Below are 22499 nucleotides of genomic sequence, written 5' to 3' on the forward strand. Positions count from 1 at the left end.
GAATTGTAGCGACAAGTTCAGTAGCCAGCCGGCGCTTAAGGAACGCGGACTGATAAACTTTTAAGACTTGGCCTTCCGCCAATCATGTGATAAGGAAAATTATGAAATCGATGTCCGATATCGTGTGAGATGTAGTGTTTAGTATTGAAAGAAAGGTGAGGGAAACTCGTCGAAAATGGGAAAGTCGGAATCATGGATTACACCTTTCAAGAAACAGGTAACAAATTTTATGTTCGTGTTTTCGCAATAGTCATAATTCGTCCAACCGGTTATAAATTTCGCTTGCCATTCAATTTCAATAAAAACTATTCAATAAAACCTTTTTGTTTTATATGAATGACATTTACGATGTATTATGAAAACAAAATTCCCGATGTCTTAAATAGGTACATGTAATGGCACAAGTCCAAAACAATACCATTACAAAATGTATTGTGACTTCTACAAATTTCTCCGCTTCATCTCGATCTATCTCATCTTTGCTCTTTACGCAGCATAGTTAATCTTTTTTATTTATTATCAGCTTACATAGAAATAATAAAATTCCACGAGAGTTGTTAATTTTGATACCATCTCAATGTTTTTTTATATAAAAAAAAAAACATTTTAAGTACTTTTATATTTTAACGGCTCACGTGACACTCGGCCCACCTAGACCGGACTTTCTATGTATAAATTATTATCCAAATTGGTTAGGTAACTAGTAAGTTGTATTCTAATAACCAAGTAATTTAACCCGCTCACATACGTGACAATTCTCATAAAATATTCTCCTTTTTATCAGTATGCCCTTGCAAAATTTACAACATTATAGCATTAACCAGTCATTTTATATAAGATATTAATTTTAATTTATAGAAGCCAATGATATCGGGAAACTGTAATACAGCACTTTGTTTTTGCATTTCATTATTTTATTATTATGCGGTCTTTGATAAACTCATGATAATTGATTACTTATCGTAAAGAATGAATGTTTTTTATCGATTGCTTATGATATAAAACTTTATCAGATTCAAGTAACAATAAAGTCTTGAAGGCCAAACGATAAAAACATCTTTTCAAAATAAAAATTACAGATGTATGTGATCAAGCATTTTCTATGCTATATGTTATATATACCTTCTTACCTATATGTTATATATATATATATATACATATATATGACATATAGGTAAGTAGGTAGGTAGGTAGGTAAAATATATCAAACCAATTGTTAACCTCTTATTAATTGGTTAATTATAATTAAAAATATTTTCCTTACCATTTGCTTGCTGTTTATATAATATATAGATTCAAGACAAGAAATTCTTCCTTCCAAGAGGGAAATAAATTTTTGTTATTTGGTCCTAAAAATTTTACGAACTATGAGTGTATTACTGGTGATTAATTTAAAGAAAAAAATAAGAACAAAAATTAGAAATATGATGGGAATTAATGCTATTGAATTAAAAAATCTATCAAAAGAAATATTTACGAGTAATGACGTACATATGTATATAAAACTTGTCCTTTTTTTTATAGTGTTTCGTCACTCTTGGAGTATGTCTAAACATGGCGGCCCATGGTTTGGTCATGGGATTTGCAGCCATCCTTCTACCACAACTGCGGTTGCCGGGGTCACTTATACCAATCGACGACTCCTCAGGATCTTGGATAGGTAGATACATAAGGCATAATAAAACTTACCTTTATTCGGATTTGTTATTAAGACTAAGTTATAAATAATATAAAGAAACTAAACGATGCTAGTACGTCCATCCAACCTTCATAACCGCGTTATCTAAGCTACTCAAGCAAAAATCTTCTCTGAACTTGTTTTTTATTCTACTTCACTGTATTATCAAATAGCATCGTGATGTCTATTATCATGGACCCAAGTCATAAACTATTAAGTGTTACCTCCAGGCTAAATCCATTAATCAAAGTAAGCGTTTACTATATAAAGAAGTTTGGAGTAAATCTGAAATAAATTACTTTAATATGTATAAACTTCTATGATATCTTTTTTACAGCTGCAATCCTGGGATTCGCTTTGGTAGTTGGTAACTTCATAGTGCCAACAATAATGGCTAAGTTTGGGCGGCGTACTGCAAACTTGGCAAGTTTGGTGCCAATGATAATAGGCTGGTTCCTTATCATAATAGCAAATAACATCACTATTCTTCTCGTCGCAAGATTCCTTCAAGGCCTCGCGATGGGTATGAGCGCTTCCCTGGGGCCTGTTCTAATAGGGGAGTATACGAGTCCAAAGAACCGTGGAGCGTTCTTAACAGTTATATCCTTGACTATAGCGACTGGAGTTCTTTTTGTCCACTCCCTTGGATCGTACTTTTCGTGGCAAAAGACAGCTTTGATCATAGCAATTTTAGTGTTCATTGATTTATTGATAGTCATATATTCGCCTGAATCACCGAGCTGGTTAGCCGATCAAGGGAAGTATGATGAATGCAGAAAAGTTTTTAAGTGGCTTCGAGGTGACGAGGAGAATGATGAATTAGAAAAGATGATTGATTCAAGCAAAATTGTGAGAGAAGCCAAGGAACTTTCGAATGTCTCGCAATCCTTTTCAAAAACTGTAAGAAGTAATTTAGCGTACGTAAACGTCACAATTAGGAAGAAAGAATTTTACAAACCCATAATCATAATGATTCATATATATACCTTAGGACAATGGGCCGGAGCTAATATTCTAGCGGCCTATACGATGGACATCTTTTCTCATGTCATAGGCGATGGCACTAACATTTCTCTGATGGTAATCACGTTGGACACACAAAGAATTATTTCTAACTCCATTGCTGTTTACGTAATTAAGAAAGTCAAACGACGAACTATGCTATTGGCTACAGTTAGTATAAATCTGTTCGCTTTCTTGGCGACGGCTTGCTACACATACTTTAAGAGTCAGAATATGTTACCTTTCGACCACCCGGCCATTGGAATAGCTCTGATACACATCCACATGTTATCGATTGCAACAGGAACAGTGCCATTGCCGTTCATCATTGCCGGAGAGCTCTTTCCGCTAGAGTATCGAAGTCTCGCTGGAGGATTGAGTGTCTTATTCCTTTCTTCAAACTTGTTCATAACGGTCAAAACGGTGCCAGTTTTATTTAAAACCGTCGGCATCCACGGTGCTTATGTTTTATACGCGGGTGTTGTGGGCTACTGCCTCGTCGTTGCAATGCTATTACTTCCTGAAACCAAAGATAGGACATTGCAAGAAATCGAAGAAGATTTTAGAGGAAAACCCTTATCCCCAGAGGAATTAAAGTCAACGCAGTCGTTGACGTCAATGAGGTATCTTAATACAGATAGACGGTGTAGTAGTCCTGTAGTATAAAGTGTTATAATGATATATCAGATAAATTTGTGATCGTCGTTCCGTTGTGTTCGTCCAATTTTAAGATTTTCTAATAGTAGAAACATTTTAGACAAAATTTTGTAACTTAGATACTTTGAAGGAGGTATTATTATATAAGGTGAAGTGCTATGATAAGATATGGCTGTGACTATATACAATATGTTAAATAAATTATCTTTATCATATGTTTGAATTTTCTAGGACACTTAAACGTAACGCCCACCCGGAAGAATTTTTTCGTAAAGATAAATGTAACACATAAGTAGGTATGTGCAATCGTTAGAAATAAAGTGTCCGAACTGAATATAAAAAGTATGCCTTTTGAGGTTAAAAATGCCATTTTACTTGTACTTGATTATGGTGGAAAAATAATATAACGTTGTTTTTATTTCACACCTTTTATTTAACCCTTGTACTAACATAAGAGATGTTGCGGTTGTCCGTGGGCGACGGTGACTACTTCCCATCGAGTACGCCGTCTACTCGTTCGCCACCTTTGACATGAAAAGAAAAAACAATTTTTTTTAAAGCACGCAAAGAAATCTATTCATTTGAATTAAAAATTTAAGTCATTTTTTTTTAATAACTTTTTTTTTCTAATACAGTAACTTCATATTATTGAAAAATTGCTACAACTGTTCGTATGATTTTTTAGGCTAATCGCTGCATATAACAAAAGGATCTATTCCTCATTATTACATCAGTGAAGAGATGGGTATAACACGACGTAGCCGCTAAACTATTTTTATAGATTGTTTAAATTTTGTCGATACTTCATAATAATGTTCCTTTCAGGGCAAGTCATTCCTCTGTGATTCTACAGGCTTATGTGAAATAGATGTTAATATTCAACTGACAATTCTCATTGTTAAGTAGTAATAACTTTAATTTTCATAAACTCTTATGATTCATCACTTCATTATTCTATAATTTTAATTATATTTTTATGTTGATTGTAATAAATTATCTATGAAGAGCTCAAAGTAACATGCACTAGTTTCGTGTACAGTGAGCACCTTGACATCTTTTACAATCAAAATAATTAGGTAGAGGGCATTTCTACCAGTCAAAGGCTCTAATATCGTAATAATGAAACCAAGGTCAAAAGTAATAGAGAAGACCAGTTGAGACATTAATGATTATAATTGCATTAAAGGAAACAGGAGAAGGTGCAAGGTCAACGACTTGGGTCGCCGAAATTAGAAACTGAGTTGGCAGTGAATGTGTACTTCGAATGGCCTACAAAAATTCTCTATAAAGACTAAAGAAATAGTTTTACTCTCTTTGGTCTAACGGCTAGGTTTAATTACCAGCATATTGGTTCGTGAACTAAAGTATTGGGCTTTATATAGCAAAACGTATTTTTCATTGATATGCATATTATATGATGCAAATGTTTCTTTACCATCCTATAGATTCGTCTAGATTTATTTATACAGATATTGTTAAAGAAACACCAGCAGGATCTAGACTTATTTTGTTGAGCTTACTGTGTATTGATTTACACGTTAAAAACGATATTCATATACAATTCATACATACGTACATAAATTTATTACTATATAAATATTGGCTTTGTATATTATGCGGATCAAATATGACCTCTAACATACAAACGTCTACAATGAAAAAAATCCAACACTTACCAAATAACAAAAAACAAACACGATATCTATAAAAAATCCTAAAATACCAAGTGATCTGCTATTTGGGTAACAAATAACATTATCACTTAATACATATTCGATTAAAAAAAGTTGTTCATTTCAATTTCATTGCTTAACTTATCTCTCTCTCTCTCTCTCTCTCTCTCTCTATCTATCTCTATAGAAATATATATTTAATGAAACGATTTGTGGAACTTCCCACAACTAATAACCGAATTTATGAGACGCTTTTAAGATGTATATATTTTTCAAGTTTACGAAAACAAGGAAAATCATATTTGACTTTTAAGTAGCTTTTATATAATCCAATTCGCTTCTTAGGGCCCATACGTTGCATGTTGTGCGAAATGTTTAAATTTTATCCTTACAAGTTAATTACTAAACTGGCCAAGTTAATTATTTTTAGGGAAAGTTTGGCAAACCTGAACAAATCCTCTAAAAGTATCACATTTACTGTATTCCTTAGGATCTTTATTCTCTGTACTTCTTAATTTAATGCCAAGGCATTAACGAAATTAGTTTTATGGCTATTGAGTTACAAGCGCCTTAAACTCCGATATATATATTTATCTATAAACATTACATTTCAAAATAGAGAAAGAAAAAACTAATAGGTTATATATTTTTTTTTTTTATATATAAGTGTCTTGTCTGTGGTACGATTTCAATGTGTGTTATTTACTTATTGTGTTTTAAATTATGAATATTTAAGGTACCGAAATATTGAATATAAAAATAAACCATTGGTTTATCACAGAAACAGAACGTTCCTTATATAGCTTGTGATAAATACAGTCAGTTTAGCATTTTTTTCTTCATATAAAGTAGATAGTTCTTGACTACTATTCCGCCTGTTGGTCGGTGGCAGTGAAGCCAAAGTTCATCAAAGCACTAGCCAAGTAATAGCCTCGTCACTCTAGTTTTTAAGATTCCCAAATCATAATAGGAAGGAAACACAGATGTAGGCAATGTTCCACTACCTTGCTTTCAGTACGAGGTTGGACTCCACGAGTGTGCGAGTTCTGACGGTGACTGTAGCTTTGCGTATCTGCATAGCCAAAACACTTGGCAATAGGAGATCGTTATGGGCAGCAGAAATTGATCTGCGGATGTAACAGACCGCAATTGTTAACAACTGCTCTTAGAGGAAGGTCCTTCGCAAAGTCAGAAGTCCAGGCCATCAGACCAGAGGATAGGCCGCAGGTAGAAAACATACCAATAAGGCTTTAGTTCCCGACCCTGTTATAAGCGCTCGAGATTCCTAGTGATACTGAGTGTTTTACCGTCGTTCTCAGGAACTTTCCTAAATAAGTGCGCTGCGTGTACTAAAAAATCCCTAGTCGACCATTTTTTTCGAAACCGGTAATCTCAAGGACACTGTTCAGAACTATCCGCTATCCAGCTTCATCAGAACATATTCCGAAATCGGTGACATGACTGTTTGCCTGTAAAATATCTGTTTTAAAAAAAACTTTATTTAAAGGTCTACAGATTATAATAATCTTTAAATTGTGACTTTACATCTATGTGAACACAATGGTAGGTGCTTGAAGAATTCTTATCATAACGTAATTAAATTTATTAATAAAATTTTCATTCCTTTTTTTAGACACAAGCGATATTATAGATGTTATATTTTTTTCATTAATCAAAAGTAATTGATTTCACTCCAATGATATATAAAATTAATATCACTATATGTCTCCGTTTAGTCTTTTTAACTTGCAATAGAATCGGAAATCTTTAAGAGATTGTCATAATTAAAACACTCTTACTATTTTTAATTAGGTCATTAATGAATAAGAAATAAACCGCCAGTTTTTGACACTGTGTTTGACAAAAAAGCCGCCAGTTTTTGACAAAGATGCTGTGTTACTCTTTTTTTTATTAATGTTATGGCTTCATTCGCAATATTATTTTTACGAATCCGCATCTTGTTTTATAATACCCACAGTTTGGACAATATTTTGGATGGATCACCACTGCTGCTTACAAACATATATTATAAGATCACAAAAAGATTTGCACATATTTTAGAAAAACAAACTAATCCCTGCAATGTTTACCATTTAGTCTTTGTCACATATTTTTCTTTGAAAATATAACAGCATCCTTTCTGATTATGCATCTGCTCATTACTATTCAACACTCATTATTCATTTGCTCATTACTATTCAACACTCATTATGCATTTGCTCATTACTATTCAACACTCACTATGCATTTGCTCAGTACTATACAGTACACTCATAATGCATTTGCTCATTACTATTCAACACTCACTATGCATTTGCTCAGTACTATACAGTACACTCATAATGCATTTGCTCATTACTATTCAACACTCATTATTCATTTGCTCAATACTATACAGTACACTCATTATGCATCCGCTCATTACTATTCAACACTCATTATTCATTTGCTCAATACTATACAGTACACTCATTATGCATTTGCTCATTACTATTCAACACTCATTATTCATTTGCTCAATACTATACAGTACACTCATTATGCATTTGCTCAGTACCATTCTGCACAATATCAAAAATAATTTTAATACAATTTAACAATGCATTTCGAATTATATAGCGTTAGGAAAAAGATGAAAACACAGAAACAAAACATAATAATCATTTCATAGAAATAAAACGCAGGAGGTTGTAAGTCTAAAAATTTTTTTTTTGTCACAACAATATACATAAAGTGGGCTAGAGGTTTATACATAATCTTTTCACTTACATTAAGATTGCCATTAATTAATAAATCAAGAGAAGAAAATTCCTTTTATTTTCGTATTAAATATAATTCTTCGGCGTTAAAAAATCATTTCTGATCGCTTGTGAGTTAAACTATAAGTGAGTGAATATATCTGTGTGCGTAACCGCATGTACACACGAAACACACACAAGGCTACTATAGCTATGTATATACAAGGTTAATAAACTTATATATAAAAATACTTTATTGATGATGATCTATACATTGTGAAATATAAAAAGAATTTTCGTATAGCTTAGTCTCATCTATACTTAGTATATACTACTGGATAGAGGCACTATATCAGTTTATACTTGGGACATGTTATATATAAAAAAAATAAAGTCATAAATACTAACTATGTGAAGCTTAAATTTAATCTTATGTTACACTTAAAACGCCTGGTGCAACGGATCTATCGGTTAATGGTTATATCGGTTTTATATATAATTAAGTCGGATCGTCACTTTTTTATATGAAAAACCGATAAAACTGTCGTTTAATAAAATATTATATATATGTATCATGTCATCTTTTTTGCGATACAAACCACCCAAAGCTTCTTAATAATAAATAAATTAACCCGCGACATTCACTATTCATAGCACGTTAAAATTATACTAATTATATGTGAGTCAAATCATATCAGAGTAAGTAAGTGTGATACATACATACAAGTATATGAAAAACTCTTATATGGAAAGTTTGTGATAAATTAGTTTCAGTAAATGCACGTCCTAGATAAAGTGATTCAAAATATTTCAACCTGATGTAGGAGGATAATAATCCTATTTTTTCTTATACAACATTTACACTCTCGCCTCGTACCTCGTCCTGTGCTTCGTCTCGTATCACAGCTCGCACCTCCGGACGCGAGGCGAGCCGCAAGCGACTATTTACACTCTCGCCTGGTGCTTCGGCTCGTGCCTCGTCTCGCGGCTCGTAGGCGAGTGTAAATCTACTATCAGTAATCTTAGCAGGATAGATTGGTATAAGAGTACTCCATATACTTGGAAAACAAAATGTCATTGCCATCGGCTGGTTCGTTACTTTATCAAATCAACTGAATCACAACTTTCTATTAACGTCTTATTCGTAACACACAAACAAACAAATCAATGGCTCGTAGCGCAGAGCTACATATAATTTAAAGCGTTTTATCTATTGTCTGGATACAGTGACAAAGGTATCATGATGCTATTTTTATTCTTTACAAGAGTATAAATGTCAATACGTTAATCAAATGTTAGTCGTGAACTTAAATCTACACGATAAAGATACACCCTGTATATATGTATGAGGAAATCTATTATGAAATGTTGCCATATCATTTAATGTTTCTCGAATAAAATTTCGTTGAACAAAACTATAATTTTCGGATTTACTACGCGTTTTTTATTAGTTTATCTTCATACTGCCGAGGTTTCGGTTACTTTGCAGTAACCGTGATCACGGGCAGATGAGATGAAAACGTCGGCAGTATTTATTTATTTGATCGAATACTCGCGAAAGCCTTAGATCTCAATTACATTAATGTTTATACTCTTTACAAACTTATTCTCATACACAGTTAAAAGGTGTATTTTTTTTTAATATAAACAAACCAAAAAATTACGTGCTTTTAAATATTTGCTCATAAAATATATATTACTATAATTTGCATAAATGATACAGCCAACATTGTTTCAAAATAGACTTCGCCTGTGACATACGCAAAATTTTGATATGATTTACATACAGACGGACAAACAAACAAACAAAAAAAAACAGCATACGATGAAAATATTAACAGAAACCGTAAACGACTTACCAACGAATAGAATATCACTTAAACTATAATCACTAAACAAACTAACAACTTATATATTAATATACAATTTTTCATCGGTGGTGAGTTTAAATTTATGAAACATAACACACATTACAACTTTTGTACGCATAAGTAGATCGTTATATATTACCAACCGTCCAGTTTAAGTAATAAAAATAAACGAAAAAATATGCTCCTCGCACATTTAACGATGACACGAAGCTATTTCTGTTATATTAGAATTAATTTAATTTAATTCAATCGAACCAGCGATATAGAACGTGAGAATTGATATACAGTATTGGTAGCATTAAACGTACGTCAGATCTAAATCATAATAATTAAAAAATATAATTTTTTTTATCGAAAGCGACATCTGTTGGGGCGATTCGTAAACATTGCTTCAACACCAGCGTCACTCGCTACAACATACAATTGGTCCGCCTACATACATCTAGCTATAATTTAATATATCATTTTATGTATCTTCAATATCTTCCCTAGGCGTTGTTTCGCCGTCTTCATGCCTTTCTTCAGTCTTGAATCTGTAAAACATTATTTTATTAAAATAGATTTAAATCTATTAATATTTTAAGCATTTTTTGAAATCACAGTGTGATATTTCACTTCCTCATTGAAAATGTGCATAGTTAGATTTAGATATTTTTAGGTGTCATATATAATGCCGGGTACTAGACGGGACACGACTACACTTGCGAGCACTTAAATTGACCCATTCTTTTTTTTTATAACGAAATTTTCTTGTTGGTTAGCATTAACAGTAAACGAGCAAACTTATCCCCACTACGCCAACTGCGCATGTTTTTGTATAAATTATGTCGTTAGTTATGCTTATTTTACTTTACATGTAAAAATGTATCTACCATGAGGTAAAATGAAACTGATCCTAGGATTAAGTAATTAAGTAGTACAAAGAAGGTAATAAGACTCGGGCTGACCGTTACACTTGTTACTTGGAAGGTTAATATATATAAAAAAAAACTATTTTTATCTAATTTATACTATGTAGTACATTTGTAGAAAAATTTGTTTTGGCTCAAAAATTGCTACACATCAATCTAATAAGTAGTTTTTGACAAGGAAACAAACAGACGAGACCGAAAACATATATATATATATATATATATATATATATATATATATATATATATATATATATATATAATTGTAGTGAACTGTGGTTATTAATAATATTTAGGTATATTTATAATTTTCTACGTACTTTTATTAGGTGTTGCGACCGGCGCTGGCGGACGACGGCTCTTTGTGGCTAGAACCGCTCTCTTAGCACTCTATATAAATACATGACGTTTATATTCAATAATTTATAAAAAATATATATAGCAAAATAATTTTGAAATATATATAGCATATATTACTTCCGGTCGCCTGTCCGTCGTTCTGACCGAGGCCGCGTGTAACGCCGCTCTGACACACTCCCGCTTCACGGCTGTGCGAGTAGGGCGAGGCCTCACTGGGGTACGGGGCAGACGACCCCGAGGACACCAGGAATCGTCCCTGGAAGACCAATATAATAAACACATAACATACATTATTTTTCTTTAAGTTTAAATTGTTGTTTTTATTATTATGTCTGTGGAGTATTTATGTTATTTAAGGCTTGCCTTGTCATTCTTTTCTTCTATAACCTCTATGGTCTCGGCTAGTTAAAGAAAAGAAGCATTTTAGCGCGTAATTGTTTCTTTAAAAATAACGAGATTTCCTTGAGAAAAATTTTTAAAAGACAAATTGTCTCATAAAAGGACTTTTAAAATTTATTCCTTTACAACATGTCAAGGCATATAATTTTATATTAGTTTCGTAATGTTTGTTTTATTAGCTGACTTGTCACTTCTCCCGCGACTGTCCTGTCTGACCCTCGCCGCTTTCTTCCGTCTCGCCGACCAATCCTCTTCGTCGTCAGAGCTCATCTCCAGCGACGGGTACACTGAGGAACATAACACATATTTGACTAGTCATTCCATTGTTTTGATTGGGTATTGTCTGATTATTCTGGTAAATCTGTTTTTGTGGAGCAGAACTTGTACACTTGATTCATTAAGAAGAGTACCAAAACAAATGAAACTATGAGAATTGCATTTATTTTAACGGGACTGAAGAACCGGTGCTATTAAATATTTCGGATAGTTCATTATTTATATGTATGTATGTCTGTATGTTCCACAACCCACCATACTCTTCATCCCGATGCACTTCCTTGATGACGTCCTCTTCATCAAACTCGTCCATGGTCTCCACTGCCGTGATACTCTTACGTACTCTCGCCCGACCCGTACTCGTTGTGACACTGCTAGTTATACATTAAATTATTAATATATAGCATGTCGGTCTAATGTCAGACTACATTAGATAGGTTTGTGATTCGAGTCCGTATGACAACTTTAAAAGCTTAGTGGAGATTGGAAAACTTTAAGACTTCAGGAAAAATTTAAATACAACTAAAACAGACAAATACTTCAGTCCTTGATGCATAGTTTCAGGTAAGAAACGTAACTCACACATGTTTATGAATACAGAATCGTATTTTATACCTAGTTTGATGGTACGTATATTTATACATGTATGTACATACGTGTGTGTGTGTGTGCGTCTGTGTGTGTGTGTCTGTATACCTATTTCTTTGTTCCGATGTATCCACCGCTATGCCGAACGTGGCTGGTGGCTCGTATCTTTCACTGATACTCAACATACCCGCCACGGCTGCGTCTTCACTGTAACGTTATGATTATATTAATTGGCCTATATTGGCCTAGATTTAATAACTTAAACTCAAATTGAAAGCAGAAATATACGAAACTAACTATGTTTCTCGGGTTTACATGGAGACAATAATTATTCTACATTTTCATCAGAACGTTAATTAATCTTTATATATATATACTGTAGGAATGTGAGGGTAGGAGAGGGGCGAACGATATACCCAGCAAATGTCAGGAGGAGAAAAGGAGATCAGGACTCTTCGTCGGTGACGCGCGTTGTGTGATAGATTAGTCGATATTAGATTATCGGAGTGTTCAATCTTTCGTTTGTGTTATGTTCAGATTTCATTTCAGTATAAGTTTAAAATCGAGTTAGCTGGAACTTACTAATTTAACATTTTTTTTTTATATGTACAGAATATTACTTTGTAATAAAGGCAATTCTGATATATATACAACTCACGTCTCATTAACCGGCGCCTCTTCCTCGGCCAATACGGATGCCTGTATCAGCGACTCGATCCCATTAGTAGGGGCCGGTCTAGAGGGCGCGCGGTACGAACCGTTCGTAGCTGTTGGTAAAGAGAAATTTTGACACATACATACATAATATATTATTATATCACACTTATATATATTGATTACCAAAAGACTGAATCTTAACACAAAGTACGAGATTAATGTAGTGATTATTAAAATTTTTGGTAGTCCTACAGACATAAATAGGACTTTAACATAGAAATCCGCATCCCCATAACAAACTTGCTATAGGACCCTCTAGAATTTACTCTAGAACTTTGATATGACGTCATAACATCTGTGGACTCCGATAGTTATATTACACGATAAATTTTAATAAGTCCTCGTCTGACTTAATAAACCATGAACTTGGGTATGCAAGTATCGTTTGCTTATTTTGGTTGAATCCCATATGAAACATAACGTCATGTTCACCGAATTGTGTATCTTGTGTAGTGTCCAAGTTCATTATTTATGTGAGATGGCATCGGCAATGAAATTCATATTTTTCGGACGCACTACGCGTATTTTATTTCCATACTCCCGACGTTTCGGTTACTCTGCAGCAAGCGTGATGTATGTATTCACTCACATCTATCCGCCCCTGAGCACGCTTGCTGCAGAGTAACCGAAACGTCGGTATTACGTAGTTAGAAAGAGTAATACAACGCGAAGTAATGCGAAAAATATTAGTAACATTTAAGTATTTACTCGCGGAGGTGTTATATCTCTATACCATTGTTCTTGTTGTGTTTCTGCCTGGGCGGCTTCCGTCGCGGGGGCGGCGTGTCGTCGATGTAGAGGTCGTCGTCGTAGGAGTAGGAACTGGACACGCGCCGCCGGACCGGCCGCTCCGACCGGCGGACGGACACTTCCGGTTTGGGAGGAGGCTTCTCTTCTATCACCTGGAATATTAAGGTTATATATCAAACATTTGGCGCTTTACAGTGACTAAGACTTGATGCTCGCTGGTATAAACTTATAAGCGTATAATTTTATTCAAATGTTAGAGATATTTTTCTATGTGAGTATGCGAATTTTCTCTGCATGAGGTATAACGATGAAAATGCATTATCTTTCATGGACTCGGTTTTAAAGATTTTAACATTTTAATGTACCTATATCTCATAATATTTGTAATTTTAATTGACTGGCAGCATCTTTATAAATACTCACGAAAAATATTTGAAAAACCTGCACTGTACAGTTTGGAAGAAATTTTGAGTTGGATCACCGAAACGTTCCACAACGGCGTGGTGGGTTCAGCTCTAAATCGTCTATTATACATAACTATCAAACGATTCCTTACATAATTATTCTGGTATTGGTGAGCGATGGCCGCGTCGTAGGAAGGCAACTGCGTTTCCGTGTATGTGGTGCCATTGTATGTTTGAGGCTGGACACACACAAACAGATTTAAGACTTATTGGGTATAAAATTAGGTATTTTCATGTTTATTACAATTTTTTATTAACTGTGAATGAAGTTTTCATTCTATTTGCTTCATTTAATTTCAAGTTAAGCTCAAAACTTATTGAATATAACCAAATATATATACTAATTTAATAATACCATATCTATACAGTGATCCTTCTGTGATTCAACGCTGGTAGTCATAACTTTTTTTCATATATATATATAATAGTTATATTAATGTTTATACCAACCTGAGTGGTGACGGTTTGTTCGTATCTGGTGTAGTGGTAGGTGTCTGGGTGGTAGAGCTGGTGGTAGCCTTTAGCGGTATCTCCATACTGATATTCTTGCTGCATGTCCTCGGCAGAGTACATACCTGGCAACATATTATATAATATATATTACACATAATGCAGCTTCACTATAAGAGAACTGGAGATAAACAATGGTTTCCTCGGGTAATTCATATTTACATACTTTTTTCAAAAAAAGTAAAGGATTTTTCATTATAAATGTAACTAATTTTTTTTCGGATTACTACGCGTATATTATTATTTTAAAAAACTACAGACATCTCGTCCGCCCGTGATCACGGTTGCTGCAAAGTAAGCGAAACATCGGGAGTATGTAGTTTTAAAAAAATAATAAAATAACGCGTAGTAATCCGAAAAATATTTGGTTTCATTTAAACGAATACTCGCTAAAGTCTTAGATCTCATTGCTAAATACTTGTCTTATTTGGAGTTATCAAGCTTATATATTATAACAGAAACGGTATCACATTATACACAAGACATATAGTCGGCGGGATTCACCTGCTCCATAGTTCATTTCCTGTCCCTCGACCCTGACATTGGTCTGAAGGTTCTCGTTGGTGAACAATATCTCTTCCTCGTGATAGTCTCCGATGTCCTTCTTGGATATGGTCCACTGGTGTACGGGCTTCAAGCTCCTGTCCGTCCTTATGAGATGTGACTTCAGTATGGAGTGCTCCGGCAGACTATAGGGCGGAGGTTCTTCACGTGACGAGGATGGGGAGTTGCTGTAAGCCCATTATATATAAACGTGCTTAGCACGAGTTACCATAGACGCGTGTTAACTGGCAGTTTGGAGTTTTTTATGTAAGTCAATTGATAATATTGTTTTTAGAAGTTTGTATGATCATTTTGTATCCATATATCTGGTAATATTTTTAATTACATCCCTAGAATAGTATAACTAACTCTTAGACTAATCTGTCATCTATGATTATCTGGCTATTCTTATCTCAAAGGAGATATAAGAAAATGATTAAGTTTATTTCATTTTACCACAAAAAAAAAAACTATATAAAAATCATATTATTAGGGTCCTCAATGTAAAACTACCTCCATATTGTAGTGTAATATCCAAATTACCTTAATTTGACCTTTAGCGCCGCTTTCTTATCTTGCCTGTCTCCGTAACCATTGTCCTGGTAATTGACCTCTTCAAAGTTTTGGTACGAATACTTCTCCGGCAGTATCGCCTCCTTCCCGTCCAACACGTACTTCACGTCACTGTTCACAAACTTGCCGTCACTGTTGACAAACTTAATGTCACTGTTCACAAACTTGACGTCACTGTTCACAAACTTGTCGCCGGCGACATACTTGACGTCGGCGGCTATATATTTAACATCCTGTATGTACCGGTCGGCGTACACGACCTCCTTGTTGTCCACATAATATTTGTCTGCGTAGGGTTTCTCCTCGACGAATTCAGTATTCTGGTTCATGTGCATTATCGGTTTGGGTAGAGTGAGCTTGATTGGTTTTTTTGGTGTCGCCGCTTGCTTTTTGTTCTGAGATTTGGTGGGAGATTGATTCTTCTGTTTGACGTCCTGAAAATAAAAAAAATACGTTTACTAACATAAATATATTCAAAATCTTTGGTATGCTAAATTAAAAAAAAAATTGCTCGTGTTAGGTCTGTCGAGTGTCCTAATAGTCTGATAATTTAAGTTATTTGATATACAAATAGTGTTAACTTATGAGAAGTGTAGGTTATTACTTCAATTCTCCATACATTAAATTGATAATCTGTTTATGAATACATTTAATATTACTCGATGCCCTTTTGGCCGCCTGGGTGTATTAATTATGCCGCATACGAGAGAGAAACGGAAATCAGAGTCAGTGGCGTTACGCGTTACGCGTTACGTTACGAAGCGGTTTACCCTCCCATAAGAAGTTGTCACTTCAAAAATCATTTTTATAATAATTATGAAAATACTTGGTAATGTATTTAAAATATTCCTTGTTTGTATCCACCTTATCTTTTGTTGTTGTATTTCTTTTTTCTAATGTCCTCAACTCCTTACACAGCTCCCTCACCAGTTGACCAGAGTTTATGCATTTGGGTACATTGTCACGCTTTGATGCATCCGTCTGAAAGTACATTAAATTTAATATATATAAGGTGATTAGATTAACACTGTATACAATCGCAAAGACGCCCCCCCCCGCTCCCCTACATTTTATTTAGTTTTACCATAAGTTTGATAATAAGAGCTGAGGTCGGTGCTTATTAGATAGGGAATTAGCCAACTATAAGCACAGATGAACAATGCCATCAGCCACTGTATGTAAATTAAATATATATATATTTAAAAATAGTATTTTGTCACATATAAAATTTATTGAATAAAATAAGACAAACATTTAAAAACTATATATAAATATGAATCCCACATGTCTTTGAAATAATTTCAAGTAAATTTCATATTATTAATGAGTTAAGGAAAATTGAACTTTATTTTAAAGTAGTTAAACATGATTCTGTCTGTATGCTACAACCGTGAAATTCAGAAACACAAACTTAAACTATAAGCAATTATGATACATATATATATGAGAAATATGTGTACTAACCGCCTTCAGAGTGTGCCACTCCTTGAGAGCGTTGGCCAATATCTTAATACCCCGTAACAGAAGTGGTGGCAGTTCCACAGGATGTGACGAACTACCCTCGTGTAGAGTGAAATCTTCATCCTGTAAAAATGTTATTGAAACTTAACAAAAAATAAAAAAAAACTGAACAAAATGTCCACCTTTCAGTTTTAGACACAGTCTAAAAATTCTACTGAGAATGAAAAGTGACATAAAGATAAATGAGTATTGAAGAATTGAATTGAACGACACCGATGTAACTTTTATAAGTTCAAAAATCTTTAAGACAAATTTGTAAATTACTTACAAAATATATAGAATTCTATATAGACACGATAGCTTAGTTGTTATAGCGACTGAAATCTGATGTTCAGAAGTAACAGGTTCAAATACAACTACTGATGAATTTTTCTTTGTATTTTTTGTTTGAAATTCGGTTTATGCTTTTCACCTGTGTTTCCTCATTTATACGTCGCAGTACAGCCAACAACTGCGCCGCCGCCAGCCAGTGTAACGCCTCGAACAGAGGGTACCGCAATAGCACTGGCGTCTCCACTCGACTTTCGATCTCGTATATTCTGTAACATTGTTTTATATTAGTATGCCTCTATATAGTCTTTGTCTGTGCTATGTTACAAATTGTGATTGTTGCGACTGTTTGCAATTATCGTGTAATTATAATTTTAGATAGACATCATTTAAGAAATGTTTCATTAGTCCGACATTATTTCTGATTTCAAAATGAATACAAAAATAAAAAATATTTAATGAAAAATTTTCCATACAACTAGCTTTTGATCTGTAACTATTCTAAAATGTAATGAAACAAATATTTAAACCTATACATATTTCAAATAACAAAAAAAAAAAATTTACAAAATTCCATAAAAAAACTTTGAGAAATTAAATAATGATCATTATTAGAATTTGAATTTTACAGAATTCAATAGTTAATTTCCAGACCAAGATATAACTACTATGTGTGAATGATTTGTTTAATTTTAAAAACTAGTTTTTTCCCTTTAATGATTTAATTATATGAGTTTTTCAATTTTACATAGGACATTTTCACACTCACTGTAATTGCATCTCGATAGCATATGAGTGCAATAGATTGCCTCCAAACACCAGTGAATCTGTTGGAGTGTATACAGCATGGATCCATCCAGTCGGTATGAAGAGGGTCTCGCCGGGACTTAACTCAGCCGTACCATACCATTCCACCTGAAATTTTACAAAGAAATTAATTAATACTCTCATAAATATGAGATAATTTTTATATTGAGGTATCAATGTGTACAGGGGTCATTTAATTCAACATTTTCTAATCTATATTTATTATAGGCCACTTTCAAAATATTTCCGGTAGCCCCCCTCCACTCCCCCTAAGCAACATTTCCACTACATATTTAGGACAATAAAAATATAAAGATGAGATCGTTTTATGGATGTTATTTTTTAATTTTCTCAAAGCTTTGTACTTAGTATGGAATATGCAAGAAACTTTTGACTTAAAATAGCATTTGCTTACATTAAAATTTAGCAATTGTGAGAATTAAATGTAGAAGATCTCATCTAGTCTGGAAGTCAAATAGACCACTTTGGAAACCAATATTTTAATTGAATACATAGGACTCCATTTTTTATTTACTAACAAAGTAAATAACATTTAAAGTATGTATATCTAATAATATAATAATAATAATAATAATAATCTAATAATATAGTAATTAGGGAAATTTTTAAGATAAATAAAACATACCATATCCCCAAAGAATTTTTCCGTTTGATTGTTAGCCGCACTCCATTGTTGGTATAGTGCTAAGTTGGTAGCTGTGGGTGGAATGAGATAGAAAACCTGGAAATAAATTAAAAAGATATATATATAAAGTATTCATGCCTGATTAGTAACTATATTAAACTAATATTATATATGTCGAATATTTGTATAGATGTTTGTTAGTCATTTACACAAAAACTAAATAAAACATTATGATGAAACATTACAGTAATATAGATGTTACATCAGAATAGCATATGGAATAATTTAACCCAGATTTCTGTCATTGCAATCGTATTTCATAGATAATACTATATCTGATACAGATTATAAATGTCACTACTTGTTGATTGTAGTGTCTGTTACTTATAGCGAGCTCAGACTAAAGTCGCGGGCGATAATAGTGGTAATTCAATTCCAATACCTTCCTTCCGTGTAGGACGTGATACCAGACTGTGGTACCACCAAAGTCTATGTGGAAGTCTGTATAGGAGCCAGACGCTGACATTAAACAGTAGCGTTGGACGTGAGGTCTAGCCGGTTCCTCGCTAGACCATACAGTTCGAGCCCAGTCTAGACTACGAGCGATCAGTGGTGGCTCCACTAGACTACACATGCTGGAAAAAAAGTTTACAATTAATATAGAACTGTAGTATTTAAAATTCATAATGTATGTATTGTGGTAAGTAGCAGAAGTAGCAGGACTGAAGGATAGACCCTAATATATTAAAATGATATATACATTATTATTATTATTTAACATTTATCCTCTGGCAGCTTTAACTAAAACCTTTTTTAATTACTGAGGTTGTATATGTTTTTTTTTATGTGTCCATTCCTCATATCATACATTATCAAAATAGTAATATTGGCTGAATATAGTAATATTCGGATTAGTATTCCTGGACCCTATTCTTGGACAATACAATCATTTTAATGACTTTTATATATTTTTATATATATGTTAAATTACTCACTGCTTAATTTACTTATGTTTACTTACTAATTAAATAATCAATGTTCACTAAATAAATAAATCTCTGCTTACTTGGTATCGGTGAACTCCAGACTGAGTACATTGAGGACTTTCTCATCCCTGTGTTCCTGTGGGGTCTCAAAGTAATCCACAAAATCTCCGAGCGGCATCCGTAAGGTGGACTGCTTACGTACATCTATAACCTCAACCTGCAAAACATAACATTTAAGCATTTTAATTTGATTATATGTTTACAATATCTCTACTTATTCATAACTTGGAATATGACTGATATTTCTTATGTATAACAAATTCAACTTAAAACTATCTAAATATATTTTTTCTCTTTTAAATAATAAGTCATACTTTATACTAATATTATATATGACATATTAATATCAAAATAATACACATAGCATAAGTAATAATACACATAGCATAATCCTTAATCAATATTAAGTAAGGATTAAAATATTAGATTTTTATAACAAATTACACTGTGCTAACATTTTATAACTAAATTAATATTGAGATCTAAGACTTTAGCAAGTAGTTATTTAAATAAAACTAATATTTTTCTGATTACTATGCGTATTTTAATTTTTTTTAAGCCACATACTCCCGACGTTTCAGTTACTTTGCAGCAACCGTGATCACGGGCGGATAAGACATGATCATGGTTGCTGCAAAGTAACTGAATCGTCAGGAGTATGTAGTTTGTAAGATAATAAAATATGTGTAGTAGTCAGAAAAATATCAGTTTCATTTAAATTTATATTAATTGATATAAAGAAAAATTTTATATGGATGCAATATTACCTCTAACTGAGCTCCACAATATCGTAACACAGATCTTACGTTAAATGTATTGGCATTCGGCACCTTCATATCAAGACCCTCTGAGGTATTAAAGATGACTGGTCGTGTGAACACTGAGAATTCATATTAAAATTACTTATATTATATGTTAAACAAATTTTACACATTAAAAAAATTAGCATATTTATTCATGTAAAACATTAATTTTTTAACAAATACTTAATTATTTATCTAGATAATTTAAAAAAGTATGTGTTGAAAAATCTTTAATATTAAAACTCTTTGCTGTTTTACTGCATATATTAAAATCACGAGAGTTACTACTAACAATTATCTCTGACAAACTCCTCGGTAAACTGTTCAGGTCTCATTGTGGTTAGGGCTGCGGCTGTGGGTCTCATGGGCCGAGCGGACAGTGCTCGGACCCATGCTGGTGATCCGGCTTGTGAAGGTCGTGTCTCCGCACCAAGCTCGTAGCGATCCGCACGGTGATTGTTTGTTGGGATTTTCACTGAAATATATATTATATTCATATATATGTCAGATTACATTTATGTTTCAGTCTTTTTCTTAACAGTGCTATATAGAAAAATAATTACATTGTCATAGCTATTTTAGGATTGTCAGGGTAAGTAAAGGTTTTATAAAATTATACAAAATTACATTACCATTAAACAGTGTAATAAATAGCCGTACTCTAAATAAGTGGATTTGTTTTTACTGTGTTCTAAATATGTTTACTATAAATGTCCATAATTTTACTCACAAACTGAGGGTCCATAAGTCTGGGCACATTTTGGACAGTGATACTTGTCTATATCATCCGAATGGTAAATTTTAACATCAACACAGCTGAAACGAGATAGTTTACATAAATACCTCTGAATATTATTACAATATGAAAGACAGTACGAAACTGTGTTTTCTAAAAAAGGATGAACCATAGGTATATATTATTACAGGGATGTGTTTCTATTCCTATATAAGCCGGTTTATTTCCATGTTCTTATCAACTACGGCTTGACAAAGCACAATCACACAACACAAGCACGCATTTGTTAATCCCATGGTGACCAACGATGTAAACAAACCGTATCACATTACTTTTCTCACATATAATATATAGAATACAGCAGAATAAATATATAAATGAGTATTCCTGTTACAATATTTGTTATAAGATTAATATCACAAGTTTATTACGAAAAACATCTTCATAACATGGTGGCCCAGCGGAGTGCTGTCAGATTGATTTATCATATTTTTAACACACAATATTGCTTTCACATAAAAACTTTATCATATTCCACTTTACCTTCCATGAAACCACTCGCGACAGCAATCACATTCTATCATAAATTGACCAATATTATATGGTTGGCCACACAAACAATAGGTTTCCTTCGATGACGCCATTTTGATGGCGAATAGACAACTGTGTTATTTTTCTCCACGTTGCTTTGGGTGGTCATACTAAAACATAAATTTCGTCTTTCGTCCATAGACTAATCACATTTATATAGGCAATTTTTTGAAATGTCTTTAAAATGACAATAAAATGTTATAGCTACATTATTTAATAATGTTGTTAACAAATGAGATCATAAATGTTCTTATGCTTATTATTTTGTAACTAATTATTCTTTAATACTTAATAATTGGATTTAAATGAAGATAAAATTAATTAATGTATAAAATAAACTACATCTTTTTAGAGAATAATGAATTTGTC

At 33.1% G+C, this 22499-nt stretch overlaps 2 protein-coding genes across 3 annotated transcripts; one reads left to right on the forward strand and one right to left on the reverse strand.

Moving 5' to 3' along the window:
• Positions 1-3755, forward strand: LOC116775897 (facilitated trehalose transporter Tret1-like). The gene is made up of 3 exons (XM_032668925.2): positions 1-217; positions 1525-1660; positions 2016-3755. The coding sequence occupies exons 1-3, from the start codon at positions 176-178 to the stop codon at positions 3344-3346; spliced, it is 1509 nt and encodes a 502-aa protein (XP_032524816.2). The 5' UTR covers positions 1-175; the 3' UTR covers positions 3347-3755.
• A 3943-nt stretch (positions 3756-7698) lies between these two features.
• LOC116775891 (histone lysine demethylase PHF8-like) lies at positions 7699-22221 on the reverse strand. 2 transcript variants are annotated; one of them, XM_061524279.1, is made up of 23 exons: positions 22083-22221; positions 21534-21619; positions 21096-21278; positions 20768-20880; positions 20021-20157; positions 19397-19589; positions 18955-19050; positions 18271-18416; positions 17644-17770; positions 17175-17294; positions 16575-16691; positions 15681-16144; positions 15099-15325; positions 14535-14659; positions 14177-14263; positions 13604-13772; positions 12812-12920; positions 12262-12360; positions 11821-11936; positions 11474-11576; positions 11008-11146; positions 10851-10920; positions 7699-10152 (listed from the first exon to the last, which is right to left on the reverse strand). In XM_061524279.1, exons 1-23 carry the CDS (start codon positions 22181-22183, stop codon positions 10073-10075), a joined length of 3207 nt encoding a protein of 1068 aa, XP_061380263.1. In that variant the 5' UTR covers positions 22184-22221; the 3' UTR covers positions 7699-10072. The 2 variants fall into 2 exon arrangements, with proteins under 2 accessions (XP_061380263.1, XP_061380262.1); XM_061524278.1 differs by having other exon boundaries at positions 11821-11939.
• Positions 22222-22499: the final 278 nt, after the last annotated feature.

This window comes from Danaus plexippus, chromosome 24 (assembly GCF_018135715.1).
Source record: "Danaus plexippus chromosome 24, MEX_DaPlex, whole genome shotgun sequence".
In the NCBI taxonomy this organism is placed as follows: Eukaryota; Metazoa; Arthropoda; class Insecta; order Lepidoptera; family Nymphalidae; genus Danaus; species Danaus plexippus.